At 43.8% G+C, this 22,528-nt stretch overlaps 1 protein-coding gene across 6 annotated transcripts in view; it reads left to right on the top strand.

The window, feature by feature from the left end:
• Nucleotides 1-22,528, top strand: part of FAT3 (FAT atypical cadherin 3) — a 641,536-nt gene that overhangs the window by 542,761 nt on the left and 76,247 nt on the right. For all 6 annotated transcript variants that reach the window (XM_059721693.1, XM_059721676.1, XM_059721685.1 and 3 more), the window contains exons 14-15: nt 15,278-15,667; nt 22,004-22,218. In XM_059721693.1, the coding sequence (XP_059577676.1) occupies nt 15,278-15,667; nt 22,004-22,218 (605 nt within the window). The remainder of the gene's footprint in view (nt 1-15,277; nt 15,668-22,003; nt 22,219-22,528) is intronic.

Below are 22,528 nucleotides of genomic sequence, written 5' to 3'. Positions count from 1 at the left end.
ATTGCCCAGCCCTGGTTTAGATGGTGACACCTGAAAATACCATCATCTTGTGCAATCCTGGCCCTATTATAACTTATAAGAAATATATTTATATTAAATACCACAATTCATGTAAAGATACGATGATAAGACAGAACACAGCTTGATGCTACCTACATATAGAGACTACATATGTCGTATCAATAAAACAGATTCAAGAAAATGTGCATGGCATTCCATGAACACCTCAAAATATTGTAGGTTCATGACCATAAGAAATACAGATCTCTCTTTGATAAAATGCACCAATATTTGTAACGTCAGATAACAGTGCAGCATTGCCACTCACTGTCACTGGAAATTCCCAGTTTACTATAAGCCAGTAAAATATTCACCAGTCTACTGTTATACAAGATGGTGATTTGAGAGGCAGGAGAGGCAGGTTTCTCCCATGCTGCTGTACAGTATGATAGAGAGGTTCCTCAAGAATTTGTGTTTTCTACAAGAAGTGTTTTATAAACCTAGCAAACTTCTTCTACCTAGTCTTTTATTCACACAGTCCATTACAGAAGACACATGCTGGAGGTCTTCTGCAGCCAGTAGTAAAACATCATTAGAGTTTGTTACACAAGGGGTATCACACCCAACACAAGGTAACTCTATTTTGAGCCTCATTTTTACAGATGAAAAGGAATTGAGCACTGTAATATATGTTGGCAGTTGGCTGGGGACTGGCGACCATGATCTGATTACATTCAGTCGGGACAAGAGACGACAATCCTAACCATTAATATACTTGATACTTCAAAAGAGCTAATTTCCCCAAACTGAGGGGAAATTATAAACTATCAATAGGGAGGAGGAAATTAGAGAGAACCATGTGAATGAAAATTCAGAGTTCTTTCAGGGAAATTAATTGGATGGCTAAAGAGCCACAGCTCCACAATTATAAACCTTAGCTAAAAGCTCATTTGGGTTCATAGGTGAAATGAAGATAGCAGTATACCAGTTGGTTTATTTTTAGGCAGTGATGCTTAGTGCTTTTCTTCTGGCCAGACTGCAAAGGGGTGACTTTTTCTCTGCAGGCTAAGGTTCCTGTACTTCTGGCAGGATTAAATCTTCAACCTATCACATTTTCTTTGCTCTTTCTTTAGTCTGATTTGATTTATGTGCTAGGATCACTTCATCTCTGCTTCTGAGCTGTGTGGCTGGACTGTTCACAATAGGGATCTTTGTACCAGTGTAACTATACGTGTATATAGACAGTGCTGCTCCTTAGTGTAGGTGAGCTGCATACACAGGGTACAACTTACTGAGACAGAAGGTTACTTATCCTCTGGGATCCCCAAGGCTTTCAGCGATCACAGAAACATGGTAGGATCTGCCTCTGACCTGTGACACAAATATATTACTTTCTAAGAAAACGTTGGGGGTGCATATCAGTCAAGAGGGATGGGGTACTAGACTGAATAGACTAGAATGGATGCCAAGAAGAAGCTGTCAGCCAGTCAGAGTAATGGCTGACTACATTGGCCTGTTTAAAAGGTTGCAAGGGTTATATGTAGGGTGATCATAATAATTTGTGGGAAATCTGGGATGGGATAAGGAAATCCAGGACGAGGAGTGGAAGGGGGGCAACAAGGGACACAGACGCACACACCCACACACAGCCATGATGCAGCAGCTCCCAGGTCCACACACACGCATATGCAGTCCTGCCCGCATATGCACACAAAAAAACAACACAGACAAGCTTGCACGCTCATAAACGTGCACCCCCCATGCCCCCCCCCCCCGAACCCCACGTGTCTGCACATGCGTGCACAGCCCTGATCTTGCAGCTTCCAGCATGCACCCTTCCCTTGATCCCAACTCTACTGTCCTGGTGACTCTGCTTGCAGCCCAGAAGGATCCAGACCAGGAAGTAACTCATTAGCTGGGCTTCCTGCAGAAAATTTAAGTAAAAGTCCTAGATTGGCATGAACCTGTCTGCACGTGCCCAGAACCTGACTCGGGAGCTGGATGTGGCTGTGGGTTCTTTCTAATCTGGGACTTTTGCTTCAATTTCCTCCAATGACTGGGATGCTGAGACAACCCTTGAAAGCACAGAGGCGGAAAGGGATCTTGGAGTCATTACTGACTCCAAGAGGAACATGAGCCGCCAATGCCAGACCACAACCAGTAAAGCCAACTGCGCCTTGTCGTGCATCCAAAGGTGCATCTCAAGCCAGTCCAGAAAGGTGATACTCCCACTCTACACGATGTTGATCCGGCCTCACCTGGAGTAGTGCATCCAGTTCTGGGCACCGCACTTTAAGAAGGATGTGGCCTGCCTTGAGAGGGTTCAGAGGAGGGCCACCCACTTGGTTGGAGGGCAACAGGGCAGGCCCTATGAGGAGAGGCTGAGGGACCTGAACCTGTTGAACCTCAGCAAACGGAGGCTGAGGGGAGAGTCCTATTCCCCCCAGCCGCACCTGGGGTGACGAGGAACAATGGCCAGAAGCTGCTAGAGAATAGGTTCAGGTTAGAGATTAGGAGGCACTATTTCACTGTTAGGGTGGCTAGGATCTGGAACCAACTTCCTAGGGAAGTGGTCCTCGCTCCTACCTTGGGTAAATTCAAAAAGAGTTTGGATGAACACCTGTCTGGGGTCGTGTGATCCCAGCGTGTGCTCCGGCCAGTGGCGGGGGCGTCAGACTAGATGATCTATTTAGGTCCCTTCTGACCCCTAACTACTATGAAACTATGAGACAGACTCTGAAATCCGGGACTGATCCAGCGAATCCAGGACATATGGTCACCCTAGTTATGTTTAGCCTAGAGCAACCACATAGCAAAGACTAGGCACGGCATCTTGTTCGTGAAAAACAAAAGACCAGCTAAATACAAGCAGTAACTGAAAAATAACTAAACATATCAAAACAAACACTGAACAGTTATTTCCCATTGGAAATGGGTACAGAACGCAATTTTATTGCATGTCACCCCTTTATGCATACGTGCCATATAATGCTATTGCTAGCAAAGCAATAGCATTCCTGGTGTTATGTTTAGAAAGCGCTGCTTCAGATGTGGCTGTGTCTTCCCCTGCCTGACGCTGTCATCCATTATCAGACTGATTTATAGAGCTTTTGGTTAGCAACCTAGCTTTACTAGAGACAGGACATACCTTTGTATTGGCTGTAAACCAAGGGCTTTTTGTTTGTTTCTTTGTTTCTTTAAGGCAGTGATTCTTTATGTTACTTGCCCCCCCCCCCCCCCCCCCCAACCTATCTACAGGCATCTATAAGGCATGACGGGGTCTGATTTGCAGTCCCACAATCACGCCTTCTGCCATGCATGTGTGGCATGATAGGAGGCACAATTGTGTGTATAGCACATTATTTCCCATTGCACATTTTCCTGCAATTGTAAAGGCACTCTTGGCCAGTGTCTTCACAGCTATTAGTAGAATTTAATTCCTTGCCCCTACTTTTTCCCACATTGTATGCTCATCTTTGATGACACAGTGGGTACTGGTGAATCTTGAGCATTCAAGTTTGCTAGTGATATTGGTGAATTACTTTCCAGAGCTTCTGTGATTTGTAACTAAGGTAGGATTTTGAACATAGCCGAGGTTTTTATTTTTTACCTTTTAGAACTGCTTTGTTCTCTGGGATTGAACTGATGCAAAAAGTATATCAGTCCATACTGGGCTTTGTTTCCATCCTATAGCAAGCTAGCTTGGCTCAGAACTTTTCAGAGGGGAGTGGTAGACTGAAACTGTTAAAACCACTATACCTTAGAAAAGGGACTGTGAGCTTCTTGTGTTATTTGGGACTATTCAATGCAAAGTAAATCACTGGAGCACATTTCTCCCATGCATCAGCTTTTCCTCTTATATGAAGACAACTTGAAGAATGTCTGTATTTTGATGGGCAGCGCTTCACTCCCAGGGCAGTATGTAATTTTGGGAAGTAGTCCTGCCTGTCTGGGGGCAATAAGGATTCTAGGGACTTTATTAGTCAAAGTCTCTGCTGCACACTTGATAAACTCTGTGGTGCACTTTTACCGTGTCTCGTTACATTTGGGGAAACAAGGCCTGCAGATGCACATCCATTCTGCTCTTTAGGAGGACTGTAGCCCCACAACATAATACAGAGCACTGTGGGATCATTTATCAGTTCAAAAATACATCTAACAAGTACAGGGGAAGATGTTGTATGATTACTCAGTGTACTCTCCTTTCTGTACTATTATGTCTCCTATAGGATTATCTTATGCTTGGATTCTTTCATTTCCCAGGCTTCATTTGTGTGGCGTTTGTGGTGAATTGTATCAGCATAGGCCTCTGTAGAAGCCCTTTGGCAGTGGAAATGTTCAGTGGAAAACAGCATAAGGTGTTTGCATCCAAAACACAGTGGATGGTCTTGATTGGGATATGTATTATGTCCAGGTGCCTTAGAGGATGCATTAAATCCAGTGTGTCTTGCCCATTTAATATAGGCTCTGCCAACTTGGGCTGCAGAATGGATGAAAAACAAAAATTCCACCTCATAAAATGTTTTGTGGTTTCTGAATCTATTTTTTGTCCAGCATCAGAGAAAACTGTGTCCAAATGAAAATGTTCATGGAAATCAGCAAAGGGACCACCTTAGAATATCACTGAGCAAGGGTGCTTACATGGGATGTGAGAGACCTGAGCTCAAAATCCTTAATTTGCCTAATTCAAAAATCAAGTATTAGAACCATCATTAGACAAGCTCCTTTATCACCAGAGTACAGTCAGGCTCTCCTCTTGTCATTGGGATGGAGAGGGATAGAAAGACAAAGAGACACCCTCACCTTATGGTTAGCTCACTAACCCTGGACCTGAGAAACCGTCTTAAGGAAAACGTTAAAACTGGCAATCAGGACTCATAGTAGAGATTATACCTTTTATTAGACCAACAAGATTTTTGCAAAAAAAATCCTTTTTAATTGCATACTTTTGGGCACAAACACCCTTCATCAGGCATTGGAGAAAAAATTGTAAAAGTTCTCCTGGGTAGAAATGAAAGTTCATACTTCATAGGATTTCACAGAGGAGTCAATAGATGGAAAACTCCTCTGGGCAGTCAGTTCATAGCTGGTATGAAGCCTCTCACCTCCTGTGAGGATCTGTGATGATGCAAATTGTTAAAACTGGCACATTCTCTCGAAGTTTCAGTTCCAACAAACTCTCTGTTTCCAATGGCAAACACATTTGCTAGAAAATTTCCAGTCTCATTTGGAGATCTACTCTGATCAACCCTTGTGCATAGTAAGTGATAGATGCTGTCCTGTCCTTTAACTTTTGTCAATCTGTTCCAGGCTGTAGTTTCCCCAACTGGTACATGGAGACAGAATCAAGCATACTACCCATTGTTTTTTGGGTCTCTATGTGTTTAAAATTGTATCCACTGTATCTGTAGATCTGTGTGTGCTCTCACTTGTTTGCACGCTCTCTCTCTCCGTTTCCCTATGTCCACTAAAAATGTGTTTGGAGGGGATATTGGGAGCTTGGTTTAATATCCGTTCTGCCTGAAGTTCTATTACTTGAAGTGTTCTAAGTCTTCAAGAGTCTCAAGGAAACTATTAAACTTAAATAAAAATGAAATACCGGTTGCCTAAAAGGCCAAGGGACATGGCTGATCCTCTGGAATTCATTGCATTAAGCTCAAGGTCTGCTGATAATAGGTTCAAATTGCTAGTGAGCTCAAGGCAGGAAAGCAAACACTTCATTTTGTGCTTCAGTAGGTCACTGCTTTCTAATGATGGGGTGGCCAGAGGTAATGAGGAAAGACAATGACCGTAGAAATGGCCCCCACTTTTTTAAGGAATTGGGGCAGCTATAGCCAGTGCACAGCTGGACTATTCAGTTGGGCCCAGTCCAAAAATGTATTTTCAGATGGGAGAGCAGACAGTAAAAAGATCAGAATATGGTCATAGAGTCTCTAAGTGTTATATAATAACAAGTAACTAAAAAGGATAAAATACTGAGATACACATTGATGGATAAGAAAGCAGGTATTCTGTAGCTTCGTGGTTAATAGATAGATTTTCATTTAAGATCCACTGACATAAACTGCAGGTTTGGATACAAATTGCAAGACCAACAATAGAGAAAGATTAACAAGCATATAATAAAAATAGAAGTACTCAACAGGGCAGGAGAAAGGAACTAGATATCCAACAATTGCTAGGCAGATAGTGTATGTAATGAAACGAACATTGACTAGGTAGGAAGGCTCTCGTGGAGTGTGTGCATGTAATTTAAATAATAAAGCCAACGAGATATACGTTCATTGTAGCTCCAACCTCTTTGCTTGTATGGTTTATCTTTCTCTCATCTGTGACCCTTCAGATTGTGAGGAGTATGGGTAAAATGTTTTAAGGCCCTTAGATGACTGAAGAGCCTAAGTTCCTAAAGTGATTTAGAGTTAGGATTTATGTACCAGGATGCTGAACATCATAATATCTAACCTATAGTTTCCTGGCTTCTGGACCAGAATCCAGAACCCTGTGTCAATTGCCAACGCTACCCGTACAATGCATCTTAGACGTCTTAAATTGATATCCCAAACAGCCAATACACGAAGCAAGAAGCCGCCGAGCCAATAAGGAAACATCAAAGATAAGGATGTGTCCTAGACGCAACCTGTTCAAAAGCAGGGGTAACAGCTCAATCAGAGCACTGTGTAGGAGAAAAAAAGAGCACATTTGTATTGTTGTGAGGTGTTCTTCGTAATAGAATCCAGACACAAGTGCTTTGTGCTCTCACTGAGGACAGTGGTTGGCCTCTTCACTCGCAGCAGAGAGGCAGTTAGTCAAAGGATATTTTTGGTGGTAGAAGAGTAAAAGGGACTAGGCTGATTTACTTGCAGAAAGCATTTGAAATCTCCCCCTTGATGGAGTTGTGTGTTCTTCCTCAGTTGAGCAAGCTACCTTCTGGTAAGTTCTGTAGTGTTTTTTATATTTTTTTAATCATAATGATGGAGTGGAGTACTGTAAGAATCTGTCTGATATTTGCCCTTTTCTGTCTTGTTCTCTGTCAATAAAGCTCTGGCCTTTTGACTTCCTGTAATTGGTGTTCTGGTTAATGTTTGGGTCATTTGGGAAGGCCATAGGTACAAGCCAAGATTAATAATTATACCATGAAGAACAGAGGTGTAGGAGGAAGCACTGTAATTAGATACACTTCTTACAAATAACTGGTAACTTGACAAGTAATAGTTAATTTCACAGTCCTCCTTCTGGCATCATGTTCTATTCTGTGTCTCTGTGTTGGGCACCCTTGGTTTGTTTAGGTATTTTAATGGTTGTCACGACCTTTAGTCAAGCTATACAAATCACATGACTTTTTTTCCATTGTCAGGAAAACATTTCCAGACTTTCTTTTTTTCATTTTTATCTCACTTTAAAGAAGAAAGGCCACAATGTTTAGAATTATTTCCCTAAAATAAATTTAAAAGGGAGTAGATTAACTTTCGTTGGGAAAACATATCAGTTAATTAGATAGATTGAAACAGAGACGAGAAACATGCCATAAGCCTTTCATATTTTAAAGGAAAAAGGCCATGTGATATAATCAGCAAGCATTGATAGTTACAGAAAAGCAGTTTCAGATGGATACTGTGTCCAGAAAAAACAACTGGTTGAAGGAAAGATTTGATTATTGTGATTTCTCATTTATTCTGGTAGCTACACCTTTGACTTCAGTAGAGTTACACCAGGAGTGAATTTCACCCTTGTTTTACTGAGAAACATTTTATTTGCTTGTTGTTATTCTAATACACAGTGACACACACTATATGAGCAGCATTTAGTAGGTGCTTCTGCTTAAGTCCTGTATAAAAGAAAAGGATAATGGCTAGAGGGATGGCATTTGTACCAAAAGGCCATGTCTAATGCAGTGTCTCCACTCTAGAGACCTGGCTTGTGTGTACGTAGCAAAGGGCAATATTCTATCACATGCTAATAGAAAGTCCAAGTCTAAACTCTATTGATTTGTTCATTTATTTTAAAAAATCAAGGGCAATCCTTTTAGATTTTTAAAAAAATACTATTTGTAGCACTTATTCAACTAGTTGATATACTATGGCGATAGTCACTTCAGTAGCATGAATAGTTTAGCTAAGTGGGTAGATAGTAATGTGTAAGCATTAATCTTTAGAACAACTGTGGGCCAGTAGCAGGGAAGTATTATTATCCTCACAAGCAGAGGGAAGAGTGATCTTTGAGGATGGGTGATCGGTTTTTCACTGAAAAGCTTCGTTCTGATTCCAGTGCTTACTCAATTCCCACTTGTCGGCCACCAGGGAAGACTGATGGGATTCTTCAGGATTTGTTCAGGCAGATGACAACCTGGAGTTATTAAGTATGTTCCAGATCTCAGCTGGGATAACTTCTACCCTTCTCTCTGCCTCTCATCCAGTTAGTTTCCTTCCTCATAACAGGGAGCTAGATGAAAACAACCTTTTCTGCACCTTGTGAAACTTTCTCCTTGAACTTTCTCTCTTTTCTGTTTGTCCAGAAACTTCTCCTTAAATATGCTCTCCTCACAAGATCGAACCCCAAAATCTGGATCTATGGAGGGTATGAGGAAGAAGGGATGCAAGTGGATGCATGGTGCAGGCTCCTTTCATTCTTTTTGTATGTCTAGGCTTGGAACCAATAGGGGATCATATCTACCAGTCTCCTGCTATCTCTGAATAGTTAGTGTGGCTGGCAGCCTTTCTTCCCATGGAATGGCTGCTTTATCTGATCCTAGTCCTATGTGCACTCTCAGCAGTCCTTTGGGATCCTATGACAAAATAAGGGTAGATTTCCCAGTTCTGTCTGACATACACCAGACTCTGTGGTCTCAACAGTGGCCTAGGAGGGAGGGAGAGATACCTCCCAGCCATGTTTCCAAGTTTTCGACATGCAAGCAGGGCCTGCTTGAGGTGTCACTGCTGCGGTATGCTGCCACCACAGTATAGAGAAATCCTGGGAAGGCAAGATTATTTGACACAGCAAAGCAATCTAGAACCTCTATGAATTAGCAAGATTTTCATTTCTTGGATTTTTCCCCTGTTCCTCAGAAAATCTGCTTTCTTAATAAGGGAGCTTTCTTGCATTCTCCACATTGGCATCTCTTTTTATATTTAGCTCTAGCCATTTCCCTCCCTTCCCATGGTATGCATCTGGGATGAATGGCAATGGCTAATTTTATTGATGAGCGCTGTGTATAACTTACTAATCATGTCATCAACACTTAAAAAGCAATGGTTGATGGAGCAGCAAGAGAAAATGGGTCTATTTAGTTCAGGCAAATTATAAACTTCAGAATTTATTGTTCATTACATATAAACTTGCTCCGTAAGTTGCTTCATGCACCACATCTTGGTGGCAAGTAACACATTTGTACATCAGGAGATTTTTGTCAACTTGAAGAAATCTTGCTAAGGTTCTAGGATTCCTAGAGGTGTTTTTAGCCCCAGCTCATGATTAGGACCCATGTTCATTAGGCATGTTTAAGTTTCTTGCAGAAAATATCATCAGTTCCTCATTTTGTGAAGACATAGTGCCAGGACAAAGAAACAGGGTGTGTTTGTTTGTTTTTTTACCTTGGTTTCTCTAATATAAATACATAGCAACAGGCATGTTTAAAATAAAACCCTACCAAAAGTCATTGCAGTTCACACACACAACCTGCAGGCAGCTATACTGAAGACATGTCTGCAGTGCCTGTGTACTGCCCAAGGATGCACAGCAGTGAGACATGCCTGTCTACTCTGTAGTCGCTATCTCAGAAAACATAGCTGCCTCTGTGCGCTCCTGTTTAGGTGCCAGTAAGCTAGCCTTCCCTGGTAGGACTGAGACAGAGCATGCCATGAGATCTCTGCTCAAGAACTACCTTTCAGGTGTTGGTTGTAGCTAGGTTGGTCTAAGGACATAGGAAGAAAAGGTTATTCATGTAAAGGTGATGTCTTTTATTAGACCAACTGAATATTTGGAAAAAAATGTTCTTTGCAAGCTTTCAGGCCCAGGCACCCATGCCCAAAAGCTTGCAAAGAACAATTTTTCTAGTTATTCAGTTTGCCTAATAAAAGATATCACATTTACTCAAATAATCTTGTCTGCCAAGAACTACCTTGGCATTGATAATCTTTACAGATGTTAGCTTGGACTGAATCTTTTATTTTTGGGAAAAAATGTTTCACGGGCTATGGAGAAGTGACTCCTGAAATATCTGAAACACGCTATTTCCCATAAGCTTGGTCCATTTGACTTCAGAGCTGGTCAGAAACCATAGCAGAATTTGCTGTCAGTCTCTTCTTAGTGTGTCCACAATGATTCTTTCTGATTTTTCATCAGTAACTTTCATACAGTGCATAGAAAGCATGGATAGATTTGCATTTTCAATCACTTCAGTTCTTTTCTTATGGGAAATCTCAGGCTGATTCTGGTCAGCTGCTTTTCTAATCCAAGGATTATTAAGGTTTCAATCTTGTTGAATCTGGGCATGAGGCTGCTGGGAGGGCTGGTACAAAGACACGGGCCAGTATTATTTGTCAGACAGCAATCTGGCTCAGTGAAGCTCTATAGAATCAAGATCAATCTTGTCTGTGTAGGAGACAGCTTTCCTAGAGACTGGTCTGAGGCTGCAGAATGCACTTCCACCTCCTTCTGCATAAAGTACAAGGCATGTTTTTCGACCTTGGTTTCTCTGACATAAATACATAGCAACAGGCATATTTAAAATAAAACCCTACCAAAAGGCCTTCCACTGCACACACTTCCCCTTGTGGGGAGAAGCCAAGGGAAAAAAACAACACAGGGTAGATGTTAGATCTTTTTGCTTAATGCAGTCCTAGAAGGTGCTCCGATACTACAGTGATGAGCATGGTACAAGAAGATAAATGGAACAGAAACCTGTTGGTGTTTTATTGTCAGTAGTTACAGTTTAATTATTGTGAGAGCTCCCTGAACTCTGGGGACTTGCATCATATCAAAATTAATATCTAAGCATATTACGCTCAGCTTGGTGCTTCACACAGGCTTTCTATCTGTGCTTCCTCCTGCTATTAAATAATACTGAACAAAACTTCTCCCCTACTAGCGTTGTTCATAATCAGTTAGCTGTGCTAGCCTGACATCAGGTTAGTCTATAAAGTGCAAATCTACCCTGCTTTCTTTTTCATGATGCCAGTTTGTTTTCCATTCATCTTCTGTCCTTATTTTCTGTCTTCTGAAATAGCTGGTGCACAGGGTGATCTCATGGTGTTCACCCTTCAGTGTATGAGGAATTGTTCTTTGCATTCATCTAATTATTGCTAGTCATTTTTCTGGTATTCGTATTATTACAGCATCATAGTGCCACAGTCTTAAATCAGCCCCCACTGCACTAAGCTGTGTACAAACAAAGAGTGAAAAAAAGCAATTCTTACCTCACAAGAATGTGTATTGTGCCAGGTATAGTTGGCCAGGTGATGCCTTTCAGGCAGCAAGGAAGAGAGACAAACAAGAGAGACTGGCTCTGTAGCCCACAGGGGTAGCTCTCACCTGAGACATGGGTCATATCTCATAAGGTTACCATATATCTGGGTTTTCCCAGACATGTCCACTTTTGGGGTCCTCCCATTTCAATCTGGGTGGTTTTTTTAAATATCAGCAAATATCTGGGCATTTCCAGGCTGCAAACTACATTTGCAGTGCAGTTTTTCCCAGCACTTCTCAGCTTGCCCCAGCAAGGAGCTGCTTGGGGCTGAGGGAGAGGCATCATGTACTCTGCAGGCAGCTCCAGCAGCTGCAGACAGGTAAGTGTGTGGAGGGGTGTGTGCGTGTATGTGTGTGAGGTGCCACCTGGCGCTGGGGCTGCAGCAGGGCAGGGAGCTGCATGGGCAACAGGGGTGGGAGGCCAGGGGAGCTGCATGGGCAGCAGGGAGCTGCATGAGCAGCAGGGCTGGGAGGGCAGGGGGCTGCAGGTCGAGAGTGAGGGGCTCTAGCATAACTGGGGGGGCTATGGGTTAGGAGTGAGGGGCACCAGGGGGAACAAGGGAATGTGGATTAAGAGTGCAGGGCACAGGCGTGGCCAGGGGGCTGTGGGTCCACAGTGAGGGGTATCAGCAGGGACGGTGGTGTGGGGTTGAGAGTGAGAGGCTGGGGCAGGGCACGGGCATATCACTGCTGCCACAATCATATATCCCCTCCTTCTCTCCTCCTCCCCCCCTCCCCCAGACAGGTTTCCTCTTTCTTGAAACTGGAAATATGGTACCACACTTTAATATGGTTAAAGTCCCAGATTCAATGAGTATGTAGGCATTTATATCAAATGGAGCAGCTTCAGTGGCAGACTTGTGGCATTGATAGAAGTAACATTTTGTTGCACGATCAGCCCCCTGAAGCACTCTACAGCCATCTCCTGATGACAGAAATGCATGGGTGCAGAGCACTTTTAACGTTCCCAATTGCGCAACAGTCTGAACCCTATTTACACGAGGGTTCAGATGAAGGTGCTTCAAAGTGGAGCATCTTCATTCACTTCCGTCAGTCCCTGCTGGGAGCAGGGTGAGCTGACACAGCCACACCCACCCCCTGATGCTGTCTTCAACGTGGGAAGGGGAGAAGGGAGGGGAGGGAACTCAGTCTGGGGTTTGCCCAGCCTGCACTGGAGGGTGGGAAGGGTGGATTGGAGTCCCCCAGTTCAGGAGGGCTCTAATCCACCCACCCCACCTTCCAATGTAGTCTAGGCAAACCCTAGCTGGAGCTCCCTCCCCTCCCTTTTCCCCCCTCCCCTCCCATCCTGAAGACGGCACTGGAGCTGGGATAGGGGGTTGGAGCTAGGGGAGAGGGGCTCTGGACACTCAACCACTCCAAACTGGAGCTCAATCCCTAACCCCCTGGACCCAACAGGGAATGTCTGTTGGGTTCGGGGGGGGGGCAGTCGCTGTAACTCATATGTGCTTCCTGTGAAGCACATGAGTTACAGGGGGGAGCTGCACGTCTGTCAGCACCCTTGGAGAAACCCCGTTCCAGAATAACAAATAGCTTTGTGCCGAGATGTGGGCTCTACTCTGTGCTCTGAATTAAACACGGAAGGGCTGCAACCCAGATTCCCATGACTTTCAGGTGAGTGCTCTCACTATGAAGTCAGTTGCTCTACTATAATGAGTCTGTCTCTGTCTTTTTGCAAATAAGCCTTAAGTACTGAATTCTAGGAGAGTATTCACAGTTAAGATTCCCAGTAGGAGGCACCTCCCAGGCCAGAGAATGCAACGTTTTTCCCAAGTTCCTCGTTGGCATCCCCAATCTCTGTCCTCTTCCTCTGTAATTTCTTCTTGGCTCGACTAGGGGCTTCCTTACTCAGCTGATTTAAAAGGATCAGGCACCCAACTATCTCAGTGCATTTGTGGGGAGATCTAGGAATCTAAACCAGGGCTCAGAATTTCAGTCCGCAGGAAGGCACCAAGGAGCGAGGTGTTTCAATGCTCAGCACTGCAGTATTTGAGTTCTTTTGGAGATCTGGGTCTATCTGTTTGGGGGGGGGGTGTTGTACCTCATTTAGGGGTGCGGGCATAATACTTCCTTTCTTCCTCTGTAGCTGCTGTCTGTTTAAAGGGTGCAAAGACTCACTCCAACTGTGTGTTTCTACAGTTTCTTACAGTTTCTAACATACAGAGGCTGCAATCTCAGTTAGAATATATAGGTCCTGCTGGCAAAGAATAATACTAGGTTATAATATTGGCATTTGAACATTTATTTATTTTTTTTAATGGCAGTTGAATGTTTGAAACATAGCCATGGATATCAAGCACCATTTAAAATCCTTATTCCCTAAAGAGCCAGTTAATAATTCCTAATGCAATTTAAATCTGGTCTGTTACTTGTTCTTGCTATTGCTTTAATGTGAGCACAGTTAGGGAAAGGAGTCCCTCAGCTCCCCCTGGTGTGAATGCTGTAGTCCTACTTTGTCAAGTAGAAAACAAATGTGATTTGTGTGGCTTTTGATCAGTCACTTTTACAATGCTTTTCCGATGCTGTACAGCAGAATAATACTGTCACAAATTTTAAATTAACAAAATATGCCTAGAAGGGTTCAGTAGCTCCTGTGTGTCTGATTAATGTCAGGCTTGTAATGTCTCTTCTCAGACAATAAGGACAACAAATACTCAAGTGAGCGATGTTAAGAATGGGGAATCTCCAACTTAGTCGATCTTTATGTTTAGTAATAATCTCTGATTGCAGGTTCCAGGACCAAAGCATAAAATAAACCAGCAACCAGGGAACTTGTATGGAGTTGTTTCAGCATTCACTTTTAATTAGATTTCAAACATCTATCCCACTATAGTGCAGGAAGAGCAAGCCGCCATATAGTACCCTCCCTTCAGGCCTCATTATTGCAGACAACATTAGCATACCAATCTACATATTCAACAGCTGGTTGGATAGGCTTTTTGTATCAGGAGCTGCAAGCAGGATTTGAAAAATAAAAGACATCTCTGTACAATTCCATTACTGATCTCGACCTAGATTTTTTTTTTAAATGAAAGCCTATCCTTTCTAAGATGTCCAGGTTCCTGCTGGTAGTGTTTGATGCCTCTCTCCAATCTGACAGATTTAAACTATAGTGACAAGGTTTTGTTCCTCAGCATATTTTCAACTTTCATGACACATATGCATTAGAATCAAGGCCAGGTTAGTAGTGCACAAGCATGAAAAGGTTTGCACCTTATAAATTAGAGATATTTATGTAGCATATGTTTTCATGAGCTGGAGCTCACTTCATCACATGCTGTGAAAGGACATGGACAAAACAGTGTATAAAATGAAGAGAGTGTTTTAAATACAAAGGACAGGAAGGGAGGTGGGAACAGTGCTGGGAGAGGCAAATAAGCAAAGAGCTCATAGGAACAAAGGGGTCACAAAAGCTAATCCAGGTAATGGGATAAGAATCCCTAGCCCTGGTTTAAACCATACTTAACACAATCCCTTCCTATGTCTGGTGGCATGTTCTGAAGCATGGCATTTTCATTATCTGTTTCCATTGTAAACTCCTCTGGACTGGGACTGGGTCATATAAGTCACACTTCTGGACTTGATTCCTAATGGTTTTGAACCAGCAGACCTAGAGTCAAGGAGAGGATTACACAGACTGTTCATCAGGGGTTTTTGGCAGAGGTAGTATTCTATTGCTTCTTCAGCTGTGTCCTCCATGCACTCACCCCACAGAGTATGAGATAAATGCACACTGTGAGACTAGCTGGTTTGTTATAAAATAGTTCTTTTCTTAATTTCACCTTTGCTTCTCTTTCAGGTGTGAACAGAAAAGTTGTCTATTCCCTAGCAGACTCCGCAAATGGTTACTTCTCTGTAGACAGGTCATCAGGGATCATTATTTTGGAGCAACCACTTGATAGAGAGCTACAGTCCTCTTATAACATCAGTGTAAAGGCATCAGACCAGAGCATTATGTTGACCTTGTCATCACTGGCTACAGTCACCATTACAGTGCTGGATATTAATGATAACCCTCCTGTGTTTGAAAGAAGAGACTATCTTGTTTCAGTTCCTGAAGATACCTCGCTTAGCACTGAAATCCTTGCTGTTTTTGCAACAAGCAAAGACATTGGTACAAACGCTGAAATTGCCTACCTCATCAGATCTGGGAATGAGAAAGGGAAATTCAGGATCAACTCAAAGACAGGTTTGTAAAATCATGCCTAAGAAGAGGAATGTGAAGTCAGCATGTGAGGAAAATGTGTAGAATTAAATGAGTCCCACAGACAGCTCTTTAGCCACTCTCACTCAAGTCAAAAGCACCTAACTTCATCACTAGCCTATTGAATTGAGTGGAGTAAGGGAACTGATGGTCAGGATACCCTGGGGGGCCAGGCTGAGGGGGAAAGAAGTCCAGGAGACCTAGTTGTATTTTAAAGAAAGCTTACTGAGGGCACAGATGCAAACCATCCTGATGTGCAGGAAGAATAGCAAATGTGACAAGCAACTAGGAAGCTTACAAGACGTGAAAGCTTGGATAAACAACTTGAGAGGAGTATAAAAATGAATATTGCTCGAGCATGCAGGGATGAAGTCAGGAAGGCCAAAGCACAATTGGAGTTGCAGCTAGCAAGGGTCATGAAGGGTAACAAGAAGGGTTTCTACAAATATGTTAGCAACAAGAGGAAGGTGAAGGAAATGTGGGTCCCTTATTGAATGGGGGAGGTATCCTAGTGACAAATGATGAGGAAAAGGCTAAAGTACTCGATGCTTTTTTTACCTTGGTCTTCACAGACAAGGTTAGACTACTGCACCAGACAGAGCAGTTTGGGAAGAAGGTGAGCAGCCCTCAGGGGTGAAAGAACAGGTTAGGGACCATTTAAAAAAGCTGGATGTGTACAAGTCCATGGGACCGGATGCAATGAATCTGAGGGTACTGAGCAAGTTGGCTGGTATGAATGTAGAGCTGCTGGCCATTATATTTGAAAACTCGTGGAACTTTGGGGAGGTCCCAGATGATTGGAAAACAGCAAATATAGTGCCCATCTTTAAGAAAGGGAAGAAGGTGGATCCAGGGAACTACAGACCAGTTAGCCTCACCTCAGTCGCTAGAAAAATCATGGAGCGGGTCCTCAAAGCATCCATTTCTAAGCACTTGGAGGAGAAGAAGGTGATTAGGAACAGTCTGCATGGATTCACCAAGGGCAAGACATGCCTGACCAACCTGATTGCTTTCTCTGATGAGATGACTGGCTCTGTGGCTGCGGGGAAAACAATGGTCATGATATACTTTGACTTTAAGCAAGGCTTTTGATACTGTCTCCCACAACATTCTTGCAAGCATCACCATTGTTGGGCTCAAAGGAAAGTAATCAATGTCTTGATGTCTTGTTGGCAACTGGTATTAAGTGCAGTGCCCCAGGGGTCAGTCTTGGGGCTGGTTTTGTTCAGTATCTTCATAACCTGGAAGATGGCATGGAGGGCACCCTCAACAAGTTGGTAGGTGACACCAAGCTGGGGGGAATAGTAGATATGCTAGTAGGTAGGACTAGGATTCAGAGAGCCCTCGACATATTGCAGGATTGGACCAAAAGGAATATCATGAGGCTCAACAACGACAAGTGCAAAGTCCTGCAATTAGGAGGGAACAATCCCATACATCAGTACAGGCTGTGGACCAAGTGCAGAAAAGGGCCTGGGGGTTACAGTGGACAATAAGCTAAATATGAACCAACAATATTCCTTTGTTATGAAAAAGGCTAACAGCATACCGCATTAGTAGGAGCATTGCCAGCAGATCAAAGGAAGTGTTTATTCCCCTCTAGTTGGCACTGGTTGGACCACATCTGGAGTACTGTGTTTGGGTTTTGGGCCTCCCCACTGCAGAAGAGATGTAGACAAAATGGAGAAAGTTCAATGGAGAACAACAGAAATGGTTAGGGGTCTGGAACACATGACTTCTGAGGAGAGTCTGTGGGAACTGGGCTTATTTAGTTTGGAGAAGAGAAAACTAAGGGGCGATTTAATAGCAGCCTTCAGCTACCTGAAGGGTGGTTCCAAAGAGGATGGAGTTAGAGTTCTTTCAGTGGTGACAGATGGAAGAACAAGGGCTAATGGTCTCAAGTTGCAGCAGGGAAAAACTTTCTCACCAGAAGGATAGTAAAGCACTGCAACAGGTCACGCAGAGCAGTTGTGGAACCTCTATCCTTGGAGGTTTTTAAGACCTGGGTAGACAAAGCCTTGGCTGGCATGATTTATTTGGGAATAGTCCTGCTTTGGGTAGGGGGTTGGACTAGATGTGACCTCCTGAGGTCCCTTCCAATCCTAATAGTCTATGATTGATGAGTTTTAATAAATGGATTGTTTGAGACAACCTCAATTTTTTTATTTTGTCCAAACAGCTACTGCTGTTTCAGTGTCCTTCTAGGAATGTATTCTTTATCCTGATTGGGCTTTTAATCCAGTGACACCAGTCAGATGTCATCTCTTAAACCTCTCACGGTCAGGATCTCATCACCCTCCCAAATGCACAAAGAACTTGCAACTAGAGTCTCAGATGTGATTGATCTACATGTTGAAAGCTGAAGGCAACAGTTATTTAGGTGCAGCTAGACATGTAGCCAATAGCTAAGAAATACCTTGAAAGATGTGTTATTTCATTTATGTTGTTCTGTGCAACAAATTCATTGCCTGCAGCCACAGGGCTTTTTAAAATAATACTTTTAATGTGTGTTTTAACTTCTGCTATCTCCTGTTAATAGTAGCTGGATTTAAATGTAAACACCTAGGGAAATGGAGATACTTAAGTTTGCCTTTGACAATGAAACCCGGACGATAAATCAATAAAAGCAAGTAATGAAGCTTGATCACATAGGAAAAAGAAAACATTTATTATTCATTAATGTGTGACAGCTTAATTATCATCAGTTTAGAAGCAGAAGCTGAGATTCCAGACACCCATGTCCTGATGTATATCCGTCAACAGGGATTGAAAAAACAGACCCCTCACATCACTTATCAGCAGGGATCCTGGTTTTCTGTTTAAGAATCCAAAATTCTCTGATTAAGAACCTCAACATCTGTGTTTTTCTGCAATTAAAATGAAAGTTTTCTCTATATATAGATATCAGATGAACACAATGTTTTATTGATATATTTACAATTTTAAAATAATTTGGTAAGCCTACCAGTGCCCCAGTCACTATAATAAAATAGAGTCTATATTTTGATGTTTTATTTTGGGTTTTTTTATCATAGAAACCCAGAGCTCTCCCTGCCCCCCTCACTCACCAAGGCTTTGGGTTCTTTGTGGCACAGAACAGCCCTTATATGCTGGTGCCCTGCCCCTCCTCATGCCATTGACCCTCACTCCCAACCCACACTCCACACCCCCAGCCTCTGGCTGGGCAAGCCCCTTCTCTTCCAGGTCAGCCTCCCCTTCACAGGCTGCTTTAGCAGGCTAGGGGGGGCTCCAGGTCCCACTTTGGGGGCCACTTCTACCCAGAGTGCCCCCCCCCAATCTCTCTCTCTCTCTTACACATCTCCCCCCTGCACTGCCACCCCTGGCCCATCACACACACACATGCATAGACTCTGGTCCCACCTTCATCCCTCCCCCCTGGCCCATCACAACCCTCCTGAGTGGTTCCCAGGACCAGGAGCTACCCTTTCTCCCCCCGCACAGCAGCAGGCAAGGCCCCAGGCCAGGCAAGGCAGCATGCAGGCTAGCCAGACTGCATCTCTCCTCCCCTCCCCTCCCTGTGTCCTGTCATGCAATGCGCCCCCAGCCACCAGCTCCAGAGCTGCCAGCAGCTGCTATAGACACAGGCCAGTGGGATGTGGTACAGTGGTACAGTGAGCAGTGGGGTAGCAGCCAGTAGCACAGCAGAGAGGCAATGCTCACCCCCAGCGACCTGGCCCTGGCCCCAGGTACCACCCCATCTGGCAGCGCCCTCAGCCCCAATCCCCAATCCTGCCCCGAGGGTGCCTGGCCTAGCAAGCAGCAAGCATTCCCTCCCTCCCGCACTGAGCTGCTGCCATTGCTGCCCCAGCTGGGCAGCATCCCCAGCCCCAGCCTGAGCCCAACTGGAATGAGCCACAGTGCGATGAGGCAGCCCACATATGCCCTGGCCTTGGCTCATGGCATAGGACCAGGTGATTGCCACCCACACATCCCTGCCCCCCTCCTACTCTGCCACCTCTCCCTGCAGGCCCTGGTCCCCCTGGCAGCATGACCCTCACCCACAGAGCCCCCACAATCCTTCTGGAGGGTGCTTCCAGTTAGCCCCCACCCCCAGGTCCCTATTTACCCTAAAGGCTGCAGGAGGGAAAGTGAGTCTAAGCTGGCCCTGGCTGACTCAAATTCTCAGGTCCTACCCCTGTGCCCACCCCCTACAGACAGGGCTTAGGGTTTCCCACCCTTTTGCAAGCAGCTTTTGAAGGCTGAAACTCTGCCAGCCTGCAGAGAACTGTTTGCAAAGGGGAAAAATCCACTTTTTTCCACGAGAAACGGAAAGCCCGGATCCCTGTTTATCAGTGGGAGCTTCCTACTAGCCACGACAGTCTTCTCCCCTGCTCCTCCTTGGGGCTTCTACTTGAAGCAAATCATGCTGACAAGATGTGGGCCCTCCTTCAATGCCTTCTCAGTACTCAGTGCCCACTCTATAGCCCCCCACAAAAACACAACTCTAGCTAATAGTTTTGGAAGGGCTTAGAGTTAGGGCTTGGGGAAGGAAATAGAGGATCTGCACTTCAAGTTCAATTCTCTCCTAAGAGTTGTCTTCTTATGTGAATGTGATAAGGTAAAAGCTTACTTAGTCATTGGACACAGAGAAACTGGGTGTATCTACACGTGCACTTTAATGCTCAGTAGCCTATTTTACTGCACATTAAAGCATCATATAAAAAACTGTACTAATGTACAATAAAATAGGCTATTATGCATTAAGCGTCACTTAAAAACCATGTCCATTCATTACTGTGTATTAAGGCAGTCTAATGCACATTTCTTTAGTACCTCACATTGGAGGTACTAAATTTAATGAGCTTTAGAAAAAGCGCCTTGATGCACATGAACCATTTTTATACCAGTTGGCTTATGTTAAATTAGTATGTGGACACCTGATTAAAATAACCAGGTTTGCAAATCCCGTCACAATCCTAGAGCCCCCCGCATAGTTCAGTGGAGGTTGTAGGTATATGATTGTTTGGACAAATCAGATCTTCAGGCAGATAGATTTAGGAGCTTACCTTGTCACGTAGATGTGAACATTTTGGATGAAGTGTCTGTTGTGTTCAAAATGCAGAACTGTAAATCAATATTTCTGGGTTTTATTTGCAGCTGTGCCACTGTCTATGTGAGTCCAGGCAGGTCATTGAACTGCAGTGCCTCAGTTTACCCACATAAAGCATTGCTATCAATCTGCTGTTATGAGAGCCCATTCATAGTTCTGAATCATATGAAGGTCCTGCCATGAGAGTCAGTATGTTAGAGCAGCTTGATATCAATTAATTAATCTTTAAAGAGAGAATAACCGCTTATTTTGGGGATTGGGATGTATTATTGTTTGAGTAGCATCATATAATATTTTGCTGTGGTGCTACATAATGGACAGGTTAGATCAGAGGGCAGAACGTAATAGGATGCAATTCAACAAAGATAAATGTAAGGTACTCCACCTAGGAAGGAGGAATCCCAGCACACCTATAGGTTGGGGGATGTCCTCCTCAGCAGCTCAGAGGCTGAGAGAGATCTTGCAGTCATAGTTGACTCCAAGATGAACATGAGCCGGCAGTGCAATGAGGCAGTGTAGCGAGGCCAGCAACAAAGCCAATTGCGCCTTGCCGTGTATTAGCATATGCATGACCAGCAGATCAAGGGAGGTGATGCTCCCCCTCTATGCAGCACTAGTCAGGCTGCAGTTGAAGTACTAGTACTGTGTCCAGTTTTGGGCGCCGCACTTCAAGAGGGACATGGAGGATCTGGAAAGGGTTCAGAGGAGGGCCACCTGCATGATTAGTGGTCTCCGTGAAAGACCCTACGAGGAGAGGTTGAGAGATCTGGATCTCTTCGGCCTATACAAAAGACGGCTGAGGTGTGACCTTGTGGCCACCTATAAATTTATCAGTGGATGACAGCAGGGAATTGAGGATGTGCTGTTTTCCAGAGCGCCCCAGGAAGTAACTAGGAATAATGGATGCAAACTAGTGGAGAGCAGATTTTGGTTAGACATTAGGAAGAAATTTTTTGCAATAAGGGTGTCCAGAGTCTGGAATGGGCTTCCAAGAGAGGTGGTGCTGTCACCTAACTTGAAGGTCTTCAAGAGGAGGCTTGACAATCACCTGGCTGAGGCTGTCTGACCTTGGTCCTCTTTCCTGCCAGGGGCAGGGGGTCGGATACGATGATCCATTGGGTCCCTTCTAACTCTATGATCTATGACTCTATAACGTATTGCATTATGTGCAATAACCAAACTTATTGGCAATGACTGCTAATAGTTTGTCACTTTTTAAATCTGTTAACATTTCCTCTTTTGCTTCAAAGGAGCCATTTCTGTCATTGAAGCACTGGACTATGAAACATGTAAAGATTTCTACCTCGTGGTGGAAGCAAAAGATGGAGGTACTCCAGCTCTCAGTGCTGTTACTACAGTGAACATAAATGTAACGGATGTTAATGACAATGCGCCAAAATTTAGCCAGGTGCTCTACAGCACAGTCATCAGTGAGGATGCAGCAGTTGGTGACTCTGTGATTATGGTGAGTATACAGCATATGGTTTCAGACATATAGTCAAAAGAGGGGCTTATGATATTTTCTTGCGTTTCAGTCAACCGTTGACAAACTATTATAACTATAAACTATAAACTGCGTGTGTGTGTGTGTACACACACATCTGTATACAATTATCAACTATAACAGCTATTTCACCTTTCACCTCTTCACCTGCATCATATCCAGTAGTTTCTCTCTGCCTGAACTGCTTTTTACTTTTCAAACCACTAAACAACTTTCAAAACAGCTCACATTAAAAAAAAAAGCTTACTACACAAAATAGTTTCCTTTTTCT

The sequence above is a fragment of the Alligator mississippiensis genome, chromosome 1 (assembly GCF_030867095.1).
Source record: "Alligator mississippiensis isolate rAllMis1 chromosome 1, rAllMis1, whole genome shotgun sequence".
Classification (NCBI taxonomy): Eukaryota; Metazoa; Chordata; order Crocodylia; family Alligatoridae; genus Alligator; species Alligator mississippiensis.
The sequence above is the reverse complement of the archived record's forward strand: the minus strand, read 5'-3'. Positions and strand labels throughout refer to the sequence as shown.